Source organism: Pteropus vampyrus, unplaced genomic scaffold (genome assembly GCF_000151845.1).
Source record: "Pteropus vampyrus isolate Shadow unplaced genomic scaffold, Pvam_2.0 Scaffold223, whole genome shotgun sequence".
NCBI classification, from domain to species: Eukaryota; Metazoa; Chordata; class Mammalia; order Chiroptera; family Pteropodidae; genus Pteropus; species Pteropus vampyrus.
The window spans coordinates 2,639,004-2,653,695 of NW_011889004.1; the positions used below are offsets into that span (position 1 = coordinate 2,639,004).

At 39.3% G+C, this 14,692-nt stretch overlaps 1 protein-coding gene across 2 annotated transcripts in view; it reads left to right on the top strand.

Annotated features, from left to right (window-relative positions):
• Window positions 1-14,692, top strand: part of PITPNB (phosphatidylinositol transfer protein beta) — a 62,998-nt gene that overhangs the window by 20,357 nt on the left and 27,949 nt on the right. For both annotated transcript variants that reach the window (XM_011373387.2, XM_023538417.1), the window contains exons 4-7: window positions 19-110; window positions 903-910; window positions 1,397-1,471; window positions 2,998-3,081. In XM_011373387.2, coding sequence (XP_011371689.1) covers window positions 19-110; window positions 903-910; window positions 1,397-1,471; window positions 2,998-3,081 — 259 coding nt within the window. The remainder of the gene's footprint in view (window positions 1-18; window positions 111-902; window positions 911-1,396; window positions 1,472-2,997; window positions 3,082-14,692) is intronic.

Consider the following 14,692-nt stretch of genomic DNA (forward strand, 5'->3'; position numbering starts at 1 on the left):
ATATTTCTCTCTTCACAGCAAAGTTCCTGCATTCGTGAGGATGATTGCTCCCGAGGGCTCCTTGGTATTTCATGAGAAAGCCTGGAACGCATACCCCTACTGTAGAACAAGTAAGCCTGGTTCTCAGCAGCCATTCCACCCCAGATAAGGAGAGGGATCTGGGTGCTAGCACCTTTGAGAAAGGTGACACCAAGCAAGGCCTTTTGTAGGTTCTCAGGTAGTCACTGCATGAGCTATGGCAGAAAAGAGGGTCCCCGCTCCAGACATTTGTGAGGGTTATTGGTTCACTCTCAGATGACAGCGACGTTGAGGTCTTGCTGACCACGGAGGCTCCAGCGGTAGGCAAGTGAAAGGAATACAGGCATACCTTGTTTCGTTGTGCTTTGCTTTATTGCATTTCGCAGATACTGAAATTGAAGGCAAGACCTTCCAGTAACAAGATTACAGCTTGCTTTATGGCCATACTTGTTTTATTAGGATGATGTGGAACTGAACCTGCAATATCTCTGAAGTATACTTGTACAGAAACTTTAAAGAAAGGTCATCCACACTCAGAAGTGTCTTCTGGTGTAGTTATAACAGTATTGGCACATAATACAGTAAGAATATGGCAGACTTCTGAAACTGTTTTCTGTTCTTTGCTAAATTAGTGTTATAAATGATGGTTAGCTTTTGTGATATTATTCCTTTTACCATTGTATAGAATTAAATTAATGACTTCATAATCAAAGTATCCTATAGTGTGACTTGGGTAGAAACTGTTTCGCAGACATAAACTACTATATGTTGTTTTCAGGTAGTTTACTCTTCGTGACATTAAATATTGTGACATATTGTTCTGACTCCAATTAATATTCTGAAATTTTTCCCCTTTTATTGCCTACCTGTCCATTATGCCTCAGTTGTAACGGTGAGTAAAACTGTTTTTGTGTCACATACTCTTTATTTTTAAACTGTGCTTAATGCAGTAATTATTTTAACTATTCCTTGCTTTATTAAAACTGCCCACTGCTGCATGGCTTCTCTGTGCTTCTTCCAACAGCTCTCACGCCACCACATATTCTCAGTGTTAATGGGTGGCTTCCAGCCTTGTCTCAAATCTGTTGACTTTATTTTACTTCTTCTTCCTTTGAATGCTCACCAGACCTCGCAACCTCTTTAATATTAGCCCTGTATACTGCATGACAAGTAGGGTTGTTTAAATTATTTAAAAGCTTGCAGCATTTGGGTTGCCTGACAAGTCTAGAAAAATAGGTAGCTAATGATTCTTTGTCACTTGAGGATCAGGCTTGTTGAGTCAAAGCATGGATGATTATGCTAGGGAAGGCTCTTGCAGACATGAACCCCAAAGAACTGGTGAAAGATCACTGTCATTTTGCTGTTGTGTTTTCTGCAGAATGAATATATGAAAGATGATTTCTTCATTAAAATTGAAACATGGCACAAACCAGACTTGGGAACATTAGAAAATGTAAGTTTCACCTCTGGGCTTTCAGTGCAGAAGCCCCTGGAAATGAGAATACCATAGTCCATTTGGTCATCAGCAAAGCGATGCCACCTGCATTACTAGCATCTGGCCACCCCCAGGTGTGTCAGATTGCAGCGAAGTGAGTGAGCAACCAGAAACGTGGGCTTTCCCGGTCAGTCCCTTGGCCTTGGTGCATGAGTGGACTTGGGTGAGGTTGCTATTTTTATTAGCACCTTTCTTTCTCTGTGGCAGAGAGAGCACAGAAAAACCAGTTTTAGCCATTAAAGTTTAGATTTCTTTCATCTTTTCATCTCTGTATATTTGCCAGAGATGCTCTCCATAGCAAAATTGATTGCCTTAATTTTCACCTTCATTCCACTTTGCTGGGATATGGGTTGATGTCAGAGAAATGGCTAAACGGCAGAATGGAGAAGGTACTTTGAAATATTTGCAGAAATGTTGACAAGCTCCTGATTTTTACAAGAAAATTAGGACTCAGTATAATCGTTAACTTTTGGTAAGGTTGTCAGGGAACTTAGGGAACCGGATATAGGTTGATGTACTTGGCCCAGTGGATCTGAAAAGTATGGTTTTTGGACCAGCAGCATCTGTGAACCTGTTAGGAATGCAAATTCTCAGGCCCTACCCCATACCTACTGAATTAGAATCTCTGGGAAGAGGGCCCAGCTGTCTGTTTTCTGGTGTACACTAAATAACTGTTCCAACTTCATGACAGACACATTGTTAAGTAGGAGAATTAATTAATGGTAATTGCAGTAGATTCTGTTTTTACTGTGCTTTTATGTTGTTGGTGCCAAGTTATAAATTTAGGTTGTAATTTATAGTATTTTAACTTGAGTTTTTCTTCCAGGTGATCATGTTGTTTTTTCATAGTAACTAGAGTTTAGAGTCTAAATGAAATGATTTAGTATGCTTTAGTCTGTGTATGATTTAATTTGCCATTTTCAGCTTTCAAATGGGTATATCTGGCAGTTTTTAAACAATTCTTAATTTGTTCATAGATGGAGTTTCAGAAATAAATGAACACGAAGTGTAGAGAAGTTGACATCATACTGAAACTCAATAGCTTTAGGATAATAAAGTTCAGTAGAGGTTTTAGACCATACAGTGCAGCTTCCTGAAATCTAATTATGATGTCACTTTGTTTATCTGGAATTAGGAGGTTACAAGGACTTTGCATGTGTCATTTGGATTAAACATAGGTCAGGTACATTTTGTTAAATAAATCATCTCTGAGGACTACCAGAAAATAATGGTGACAGGTTTCTGTTAATTTGGCAGAATCCTCACCCCAACCCTCTCCCTTATTATTTGGGGTATTGGAGTGGGGAGATAACAAAAGATTTCTAGATCCCTCAAGACTTCAGATAGCTAATGAAATAGCAATTTGGGTTTTTTATTCCTCATAATGTACTCTAAGAGACTCAAGATAAAGAATATATATGTAAGTGTAATAGTTTTACTGAGCAAGAATAGTCTACAGTTTGTTTTGTTTCTATTATTTATAGGTACATGGTTTAGATCCAAACACATGGAAAACTGTTGAAATTGTCCACATAGATATTGCAGATCGAAGTCAAGTTGAACCAACAGTAAGTACTGTGTACTGTTCAATGACATTTTAACCTGTTGCCTCTTACATCTAAAAATTATTTTTTTCCTTTCTTCTATGGCCTACATTTGTACACTGAAATGAGCCTGGAGCTTGGGTCTGGGTCTGTGCCGCAAAGACCAGAGAGTCGGAGAGGTGATTTGCTCTTTGTGTAGATTTCACCTTTGCATAAGTGATCCCTTTAAGAAATCTCAGTGTACCTGAGATGTATAGAGGTTTATTTTCATGGGAGTGAGGGGAAGCTATAATTTACAAAAGAATTCTCCTTTGAGCTTCTTTAATGTGGGTCCCTTATACTTTTAAAGTGTGATTAAGAAAGCAAAAATTTAATTTGCATGTAAATTTTCAATAATTCAAATTGACCTAGAGTTGTCATTTGTGGAAAATGGTTGATGGTAGAACATCTCAATTTAGCAGTTATTTAGCTTTCTATTTGATTCTTATTAGATGTAAATATTAGTATTTTAGGTTTTTAACAATGAAAAGGGTTTTTTCCCAAGAGTAATAAAAACCTTTATTTCACCATCACCCCGCCCCACCCCAGATAAGGCCCTTGTATTTCTTTGCCACAATTTGTTAATATTAACTCAGTTCTTATAGTATGTTGGGTGCTGCGTTGGTTTTTCAGGACACATCTATGGACATTTTACATTTTAAGACAACCAATGGCTCTCCTCGTTGCTGATCTAGACAGCTAAAGCTTTGGAATTGAGAGTGTCACCCCTTGTTCTGCCCTGGTAAAAACAATGTGTTTAGTTCGCTTTTTATTTCATAGCCTTCCCATTTTATTTTTGGTGCTTCTTCTCTGAACTTGAGCATTGCTGTAAGCTGAACAGAAATAACCCAAACACTAAACATCTTGCTTTGCTTTTGAAATTTAAATGTAAACTTTCTAAAACGAAAGTCCCCTACCTTTTCTTAGAAATCAGTGGGGTTGGGGCTGCCAGCAGTGACCCTCAGAATCCAGAGGCTGGATTCTGTTAGGGCCTCTCCCTGATTAGAAGTGTGAGCACTGATAAGGGAACCTCGTCATAGAAGTTTTTAAATTTTAGCTTGGTTATGATTTGAAGTTACTTCAATTTTAGGAATTTTTCTGCCTTTGAAATTATATAGGACATCAGAAGTGAAATGAATGTTCTATTTTAAGAACTATTCAGATATCTGTTTTGCCCATTTTTTCTCTTGATATCTATTCCAGCCATGATTACTGTACGTGCAAGAATGGTGCTAGGAAGAAAAATCATTGGGAACGAGTTATGAATGAGTCATTTAATGGCCAGGTCAGGACAGCTTACATGCCTGGAGCAGCAGGTCACAATAATATCAAGCAACAGTATGGCACACTGGAGAAGGCATTCAGATTATATTGTCAGTGTTTGAAAAAGTTGTGCTGGCCCAACAAAATGGTCCAGTCTTGTGTGGCTCATAAGTTTGCATTCCATGTTCTCTAGCAGAGTACAGGGCACCTTTGGTTTTGCTGGGGGCATAAGTGTAGTTCTTTGTTCTTGTTCTGAGGCTAAAATGGGCTCTCAGTCAATGTGTGCAGGCAGCAGTGCAAGTTGTAAGAACAATTAAGGCAGATTGTGAAGAATGCTGGAGGTCCTCAGTCCCATTCTTTCCACCCCAGCATAACCTTCAGAGAGGAGAGAAGGCAGTGCTGGCCTCAGATGAGCAAGACAGCAGCACTTGGGATAGGTGTTCCAGGTGGAAGGCACTACAGGTGCGAAGGCTGAGCGGGTGGTTTCCTGTGTGGAATAATGTTTGGGGTGGATAAATGTTGAAAGAGAGAATGGATTGGGCCCAAATGAGGAGGTCTGCCTTGTGAGTCCATGGAGCTGTGATTGAGAACATACATTCTGAGAAGATAGGCTTCAGATTCAAATTCTGAGGTTCTGCCACCTCCTGGCTCTTCAGTCTTAGGTTACTTATCTTCTCTGTGCCTGTTTTATCTTGTATAAAATGGGGCTAATTACCTTACAGGATTAAATGCCAGTACTTAGAGCAGTGTCTAGTTTAATGAATGTTTACCATCATTGTCATTATTATTAGCTACAGTTGTGCAGGAATTCTGAGAATCTGTTCACACCAGGCATTGTTTAGGTAGTGAATAAGTATTCAAATATGTCTCTGTGGTTTTGTTTTTCAGTGTTTGTAGCTCCTGTTTTCCAAGTTACATTTTAGAGATTAGTGATATATAAATGTTTTTTAAGTTTATTGGATTCGCAGTATCTTTTTTATTGTGATAAAATACACCTAACATAAAATCTACCATTTTAAATGTACAGTTCATTAGCATTTAGTACATTCACAGTGTTTTACAATCATCACCACCATCTAGTTCCAGAACAGTTTCATCATCCCAAACAGACACCCTGGACCCACTAATGGTCTCTCCCTCCTGCTCCCATCCTCCAGCCTTTAGCTACCATTAATCTGTTTTCTGTCTCTGGGTTTACCTATTCTGGATATGTAAATGGAATATGTAAATGGAATTATAACAATATGTAGCCTTCTCTGTCTGGCTGCTTTTACTTTAGCATGATGTTTTCAAAGTTCATCCATGTTGCTGCATGTGTCATTACTTCATTCCTTTTTTTGGCTGAGTAATAGTCCGGTGTATGGATATAGCGTGTTTTATTCATCCACTCATCTGTTGAGAAACATTTGGGTTGTTTCCATCTTTTGTGAATAGGGCTGTTTCGAATATTTGTGTCACAGTAGCTTTTTGTTTATTTGTTTTCTAAGTCGTGGATACTAAAAGTACAACCAATGCCATATAGGAATTCATTCCTTTTGTCAGTAAAAAAGGAATCCTGATGTGAACATTTTCTGCTTATAAAAAGGGAGAGGGGAACTCTGTGGTAAGAGGTGATGGTGCCTGTGAAGTTTTTAAGCCTGGGGGTGAGGAGCAGAACATTAAGCTGCCCTGGCAGGGGAGTTGTAGGGCCTGGCACCCGTTCTAGCCGGGAGGTGGGCAGGAAACCTAGTGGGCTGGATCTGCCCTTTTCTTCTGCACATCTTCATCTGTTCACTCTGTTGCCACAGTTACCCCAACACACAAGCTCTTCTGGTTCTACCCTATCTATTTGACCTTGACTAGTTAATATTTGTCTTAGAATTAGCTTCTGTTGCAAGCACCTGGATCACCTGGCCATCCTTACCTTTTAGCAGATCCAGTTTGGTTTTCTGTTAATATGTTCATGTGATCCTGCTCTTTTATGTTCCTTGAAAATTTTTAATCCTAGGGGTTGGGAAAAGAAAGCTTTAAGAATGTATTTGCAATTCTAAAATGGCAGTGTTGTCATAGCAGTCAACAGGTATCTAATGGCTGCTCAGTCTGTGCTGCTGGCCTAGCCCTGCTAGAGCTATCCAAGATTGGTTTAGTATTCTCAAGAGGTTTACAGTCTGGGTGACACAAGCCCAGTACAGTGACAGAGTTAACAAATGGCAGAGGCTTACACATGGTCCAAAGTGCTACAGGATTTTAGAGAAAAGACCTAATGAGGATGAAAATCTGAAAAGACTGAATAGAAGAGTAGTAACATGAGGATGAATAGAATTTTGATGGGTGGAGTAGTTCACTCCCACACTCATTACATTTTTCCCTCTTACCCTCATTCTCTCTCTTCCTTCCAAATAGAAATTGAACCTCAGAGGGAATGATCTTTGTGTAGTTACCCACTATCTCTCTAGCTCCTAGGACAGGGCCTGAGATTTAGTAGGTATTCGTGAATGTGCGTTAAATCAGTGAATGAATTATAGGCAAATGTAATAGAAGCTAAGGTACAAATGCATTATTTAACAGCACTGAGGGAAAAGCTGGAATAATTTTTGGAGTTGAAGGGAACCTTGGCTACTTAGGCCTGGTTGCTTTCAAACTGTGCTTTGCATAATCCTGAGTTTTTTGGAGCCCATTCGTGTTGTCAGGATGGAGCGACTGGAACATGAGGCTGAGAGGTTCCCTCTGTCTCCCTCTCCCAGCACAGTTCTACTCGTCTGACATTAGTCTTCACTGTAAAATTTACTTCGAACACACAGTTCTGCAGCTGCAGAAAGTTTGGTTTCAGGGCTAACCTCTCTGTTTTACAAGTGAGGAAACAAACCCAGATAAATTAGTTTTTCTTAAAATCATTTAGCTAATGCCAGAATTAGAAATTCTAACTCTCAATCCACTGTTTTTTCCACTGACTCTTGGTTCCTTCCAAGCTTAAGGCCCTGCTTTGTCACTCTTTGAGTTGCCGCTTGAGCACTGTCTTCCTGTCCACGAACTGGTCTGCCACTGACCATGTCCTGGACTTTCCTCTCCTGGCACGTTGCTTGTCCTGGCCTTCCTCCCAGGACGCCTTCCCCTGTCCAAAGCCTGTGTTCTGCAGGATCTCAGTCAGATTCCACTTCTGCGACCCCTATTGGAAACAGTTTTCCCCTCTGCTGACTTTCTGCTCTTGTTCATGTCATTGATGTGTCTCCTTCTCTGTATTCAGGAACCCATCCCCTTTTCAGAGAGTGGGTCCTTCATAAATCTTTGTCGAATGATGAGTTTGAGGATACTTATGAAACTAACCTATGTGAGTCAAGAATTCGTGTAAATCGAAAGTGAATTTGATAACATCTAGGTTGGCAAGGGGTGAGGAAACAGGCACTCACGTTGTCTGAGGGAGTATGAATTGGTACAGTCCATGTGGAAGAATGAGAAATGCGCATGCCCTTGGACCCCAGTAAAATTCCACTTCTAAGAATTGATCCTATTCAGTGTGAAGTGACAAATGTATTAACATAAAATTGGAACAGTCTGAAGTCTAAATGTCTCCCTTCATCAATGGGGAACTGATTAAGCGCATGGTTTTACTCATATGATGGAGTTCAGTGCAGTCATTAAAAGAGAGCAAGAACTCTTTCCACTGATACAAAATCCTTTCCAAGATAGTGTGGAGAGAAAAAGATAAAGAAGAATGTGTATACTATGCTTCTATCTATGATATTGTAAAAGGGAGCCAAAATTGTATTAACTTATTAATAGGTGTCCAAGAAGACTTTGTAAGAGTGGTAATAGGGATTCTTTTGTGCACGGGGGAGGTAGATGGTGGGGAATGGGGTGGAAGGTGGAAGAGTCGAGGTGTGGCAGAGATAGGGGGGATGTCCTTTTCTCACTTAGTCAGTTTGCCACATGACAAATCACCACAAATTTAGTGGCCACGTAATGTCACCTAATCAGAGGAATGAGAGCCATCACCTTTGCCATAGTCTGTTGGTTAGAAGCTAGCAGTAAGTTCTACCTGTACCCAGGGAAGGGGTTTATCCAAGATTGTGACGTGATTGGGGGATGGGGGGGTATGTCATACCAACAGTTAATATTTAGTGCCTAAAACTTGTCTGTCATACCAACAGTCAATATTTAGTGCCTAAAACTTGTTCTTCAAGGATTAAAGTGACACTAGAATTGTGAGCTTTATAACTACAAATTGGGCCAACAAGGTGGGATTTCAATAGGAAGGCCTTATGAGGTGTGGTGATCTCTCAAAGTTCAGACTGGCATCTAAACTCTTGGAGGTTTTAGTTTCACTCTGACGTAATTCATTGATTTTCATTTTATTTTTAATGAACTCTAGTTTTTCTTGAAGGCGATTATTTTTTCTAAAAACCTTTTAAATGGTTGAATTTTTTCCGTCATGTTACTTGCTTTAATTTTGAGAGGATAAGTGGCCAAGTCTCCTGAATCAGGACAAAGTTGAAATAGTTGAGAGTTGAGGAAGCAAGAAGTTGGAAGTAAAGCTTGTAGCTTTTAACTCCACCTGGTGGGGGTTTCTGTTAGTGCAGGTGGATTTAATACAAACATTTTAATTCATAGTGACTGTTGATTACTTTTAGGGTTAAACTCTTTGCCGAGTTGCTTGTGTCAGACAGCTTGCATACCTTTCTTGTCATAGACTTGCTAGTTTTGGTCATGCTTATGAACTGTACCTCACCATGCATAGGAGGGATGTGATAAACCCATAGTGTAACTCAGTACATGGGTGAATGCTCTGACATGTTTATATAATTGAAGATAGACATTGTCACAGTAACTCTAGGAACAGGTTTATTGTAAAAATCTGTTCGCATTACCCAAGGTTATAGAGTAATTTGCTAAAGAAATCACATGTATTTAAATATATGGATTATTTTTTTATTGATGACTTATGGAAAGTCTGTTTGAGCTGTAAGTGTACCCACTGTGCTTTGTAATTTTCTAGAAGATAATATCATTACCTAATGAAACAAGCTGAGCAGTCTAGGATTTCTGTATAAAGGTCCGCATCCAGTTTCTTTTGACCACCTTATAAAGCAGATTTTCTGTGTCCAGAGAACGAGGCATTGTAGTGAAGTGTTTAGATGTTATATCCTTTAAGAAGGAAATCTCTTTCTGCTTAGCATTCAAACAGTCACTGAGCACTCTCTGTTCCAGCAGAACACACCCTCTTGCTCCAATCCTCTTCCCCATTTCAAATCTAACCTACTTCTGAAAAGGTATCACTTCTGAAAAGAATTCCTCAGTACATTAAGAACCCCTAGGGGGCCTGACCTCTACTAAATCATCTCTGTGTTGCCAGGATCTAGCAAGACACTCAATATTGAGCCTGACATAGAATGAGCTTTTCAGTAACAGTTTGGTGGATCAAAGAAAAATTGTGGATTTTTTTCCCCTCTGTGGTGTTAAAAGTTTCAAGGAATTGAAGTTTTTATCATTAAATATCAAATGCACAAAATGCTACTTCAGTTCCATCTTTACTAATCCTAGATGGTGAAGTATGTATGATGTGCCTTTAATTCTGAAAATTCTGCCATTTCTAAATGAGCAAATGTATTTTTGTAAGATTAAAAAGTGTTTTAGTTTGATCAAATTGTAGTAGGAGTTAAGGTATCCAACATAAAATACCAGAATATAAGTGTTAAAGTTTTTTTAATATCTAAAGTTGTCGTTGATACATAACCACAATAAAAAGTTGAGAATTCTTTAAATGTCCTGATGAAATGCACATGCATGTCTCCAACTCGTTTCCAAAATATACACAAATGAGTCAGTTGACATCTGCTTCTGCTTTTTTTTAAGGTATAAATTTGAATCTGGCCCCTTTTAATCATCTCCAGCACTTTGTCTAAGTAGCTTTCCATGATTTGTATACAAAAGTCACTTCCCAGGAGAGGAAGACTCTTTAAAGTGTAAGCCGAAGTGTACACATGATTAACATCAGAGAGACCCTTCGTTTTTGGAAGTAATTTGAAAGAAAATGAGCAGGTTTTTGGTTTTGTCTTTCTTTTTTTTTTATAGGGAAAAAAGGAAATTGGAAGCACATTTTTAGATATTTATATGTAACCAGAAAGGATTGTATTAGCTTTCCTCTATAGTATATGCTTCATCTGTAATACATGCTATGTGACTTTTTATAATTTCCAAGGATATTTTAGTAGAAGTAATATTTAATTCAAATTTTTAAGGCTCACTGGCCGTAAATTGATATAAATGTCAGTAATGAGCAAATGTAAATGATATGAAAGTATTAAATTGGGGGATTTAGTTTAAAAATATAGACCTATTTCATATTAAAATGTGGCAAGTTTTAGAGGCAGTGAAGTTTTTTTTCCTCATCTTTCAGCATATTGGAATATACTAATTTGTAATGAAAAGTTTTTCCCAAATGAGGCATTTCAAAACCAAGAGCTGCTCAGTTTTATAACTGTAGTGGTGTTTCACTGAAGATGGTATTCCTAAAAGGAGGAGACACAAGCTCGAAAGTCGTGTGCCTTGTTTCTGAGTCACAGAAAGTATGTGCAGAGTGTGCTCTGATTGATAGGGTTCCTCATGAGGACTTCCTGGAGAGCTTGAGGGGCCTTTTTAATGCAGGTGACCCGGTAAGCTTGTGCTCGTAAGATAAAGTTCAAATTTCATTCATACCTCCTCTTTTGACCTTTTTAACCCCTTCTGCCGCAATTGTTACTCCCATCTTTCTTCTTGCTTGCCAGTGAGTATAATCGCCATGTCAAATTTACCCCAAGTCACCATTCTTTTTCCTGGTCCCTCTTCTTGTTTGCGCTTGTACACCCCTGGAGAATGGTGGGGAGGGGCCGCCTAACCTGTGAGCTTAGAGCGCTATAGCCACCCTGCAGCCCTGATGCCTGTGCCTCATAGCCAGTCTCCTGTCCCTGGACTATGGTCCTTGGGTCGTGACCATTGCTGGGACTCTGAGCCACCCTGTGCCACTCTTTCTAGCATAACACTTCAGTTGAGCAGCTTTTTCAGAAAGAGCAGAGCAGCTGATGCAAAGTGTGGCTCTACTTATAGTCTCAGTTCTTTTCTTGACACCCCAGGGGACACAGGCACTTCCAGGTGGGAAGATGGGCTGCTGATAAATCTTATCCTCCCTACCAGTACTTGCAGTCACCTCCATTCAGTATAGCTCACTTAGCCTCTCCCACCTTGTTTGGCCTCCTTTGGAGAACACCTCCACCATGGCCATGAAGTAGGGTCTGCATGGATCCCAGTCGTAGGCTAGATCTGCCCACTGTTCCAGTTTTCTGAACATTTCTTGGAAGCTAAGTGGTTCTTTTTAGGGTCCTTGACAAGGACCCTCTGGGGAGCATTGTAGCCAGGACTTGGGCCTAAAGGCTTGAGCCCCTTTCCATTTTAAGGGAGGTCTGCCCACAGACAGCTTGTTACAAATGCACATTTTTACTTAGCCCTCTCCCTAGGTGGGGCTCAGGGCTCCCCCCAGCTCTCCCAGTGATTTCCTGTGCATGGGCAATGCTTGGGGTGTGCTCTCCTGCACTATTAATGATGAAGATTGTGGAGTGGGCACCCTTCTAGGATTTTGGAAGCAGAAGAATCTCAATTGGAGGCTGGTCTAAAACATTTACACCAGCCTTTCTTTTTACTAAGAAGCTTGAGCCCAGGTTAGTGCTGTAACTTTCCCTGAGCCACATACCTAGTGGAAGGGGAACCAGGACTCAAAAGCAGGGTTGCTGACTTATTTTTGTCTTTTTAGAATATCTCACTCTATGATGTTCCTTCTTTTGCAATCCTTTGAGAGCATTCTTATTTAAAATGAACAAGCAACCACCTATTCTTCCATCCCTCTTTCCTAATCCAAATAGCAGTTTTCGTCTCAGTGGTCTTGATCACCTCCTCCCATAGCTGCTGAACTCTGGCTTTTTTTTTTTTTTTTTTGAAATTTGCATATGTGCATTTAGAATTAAAGGCCTGGAAGCCCTAAGGTGTCTTTTGGTGTGGGCATTGTAGAGAACACCACTCTTACGTTTTCTCATATGTTCATTTAGCAAACATTTGTTGGAACTTGCTGTTTGCTCTGTGGCAGCATGGTAAATATTTTTCCAGATAAAGGAATAATTGTATCTGTCTGAAGAGAGTGAAAGATTCTTAATCAGTGAACACATTAAAGTGTTTCTAAATGACTTTGGAGTTCCTTTGTTCCATCTGTTGCTTGTGTAGTATGCAGTGCTGAGTGCCCCTCCACCAGAGGGCTTTTTTTCTCACAACTGATAAAGACCAGTGCTGGTTTCCAGGCTGCAGCCAAAGTCTGGATTCAGAAGCGGACTAGAGCTGGAAGGTTTGGAGTGTTTTATGTTATTAAATGAAGAGCCCTGCCCATTTAATTTCATATCAAAAGACAATAATGGGGTTGTTGGACACATCTAAGCTGCTCATCTACGCCTCTTGTAGAAGTCCCCTGATCATCTTTGTATGGATTGTGATGTCAGTGAATTGACTTTTAAAGTTTGTGCTCTTTGCTTATTCTTTCTAGCATTGACCACTCGTTCTTTGGTTATGATCCATTTGTTTGGTGTGTATGTTTTGCTAGGCAGCACAGTCTCAATGTAGTTGAGAGCAGAAATATGCTAAGCAGTACCTGATTTTCTGAAATTCAGGTTGCTTTTGCAAATGAACATGTAAGACTTGCTTTACCATCCATTTAACTGTTTTCACTTTGAACTTCCAGTCCATTGTTTGAGTGTTGAGCAATCTCACACTTTTTAAGTATTTTAAATAACGAGTGTATATTGTTTTAAAGTTATTGCCCTTTTTAATGATTTTTTTTTTAATGTTAGCCTTGGAAAGCTGATGAAACTTCATTTAATTTATTTAGGCTTGTAAGTTTTGGTTATACTTTAAGCAGTACTTGTTTTCTGTGCTCTAGGAAGGATTCAGGCATATCTTTTCTTTTGATCAGACATTCTACGAGACAGTGCCCAGATGTTATACATTTGAGTAGATAGTCTTGACAACATATGCTTTACTGCACTGCCTTTAGAAAAAAACCTCGTAATTTTAAAGAAATTTGAGAATCATAAAATACACTTTCTAAATCATCTTTATAAGATTAATTTTTTTCCTCTTTAGAATTAAAAACAGTGAAATCTGGCTGGAAAAAGTTATAAATTAGATCAGACCGTGTGAAATTGTTAATATATGGCAGCTTTTGAACTATAAAAATAACCTTTTTTAAATGGGTCAACCTAGGAGATCTTGGAATTAACCTTTGGGAGATGATATCCTTAAATGGGCAGCATCGACCGTGGTTCTAGTTAGTTCTGTCTCACAGCTTTCAAAAAGCTGCTGCATTTTGGATGTTACTTTTGTTCCAACTGCTGCCGCTTACTTCCTAAGAAGGGCTTTCTGCTTCTCAGAGCTGTGTAGTGGCTACCCAGTTCCTTAGCCCTGAGAAGAGCTTTTGTTTATTAGAAGTCTATGGCTGAGACCCAGCAAGTCGGAGGAGAGCCTGTGGTTGCCAAATGCTTCTTCGGTTGTTCTCCTTGGTGTGAGCAGGCACTCAGTCTAGCAGAGTACCTCTTCCTTTCACCATTAAAGTGAACCTAGACATTCATCTCTATTTTAAAAGTTTGTAACTTGTCCCTGGTGTATGTGTGAGAGACCTAAAAGCTCTTTATTGATATGTGTGTTAGAAAGAGGTGAGAATTGTGACCCAGCTCCTAACGTGTTATGGTAGCCTCTCTTAACTCAGGAACAAAACACAACTCAAGTTCAGATTTTAAGGTAGCAGTGATTTTTGCTTTTGCTTAAGCAGTTTCCACTCGCCAGATGCTTGGCTTATCTTTGCTATGCTGTGAACAAATCATTGTTGAGATCCTTTGTGTGTAAGTTACAGAGGTTTTTTTCCTCTCCACGCTCAAAGAATATATAAATGTTAGCACGGTTCTTATTAAAAAGAAATGTAAAAATGTTTCCCATTTTCTCCTCTTGCCTTACATGGACACGTGCTTTCATAACACTTATATTTGCATCTGGTAGTGGGTTTAGAGAATGCCCCACGTATTTGAAGACATAATTGGATGGCAGTGCCCTCTTGTGGGAAAATAACATATTGCTTATAACATGCTTGCTTAAATCTTAGCAAGGATTTTTAAATCTCTTTAAAATCTGTATGAGCATATTTTGCACAAAATACCTTTTCACTAGACCCCATTATTAACTTAATGTTTATTTCTAATCTCTTCCATCTTTTAAAAGTATAAAAAGTAGGTAGGGTAGTAGAAGTGGTACAATTCTAAACCGTAGAATTCTCCATTTCCTGGCTGGGAAA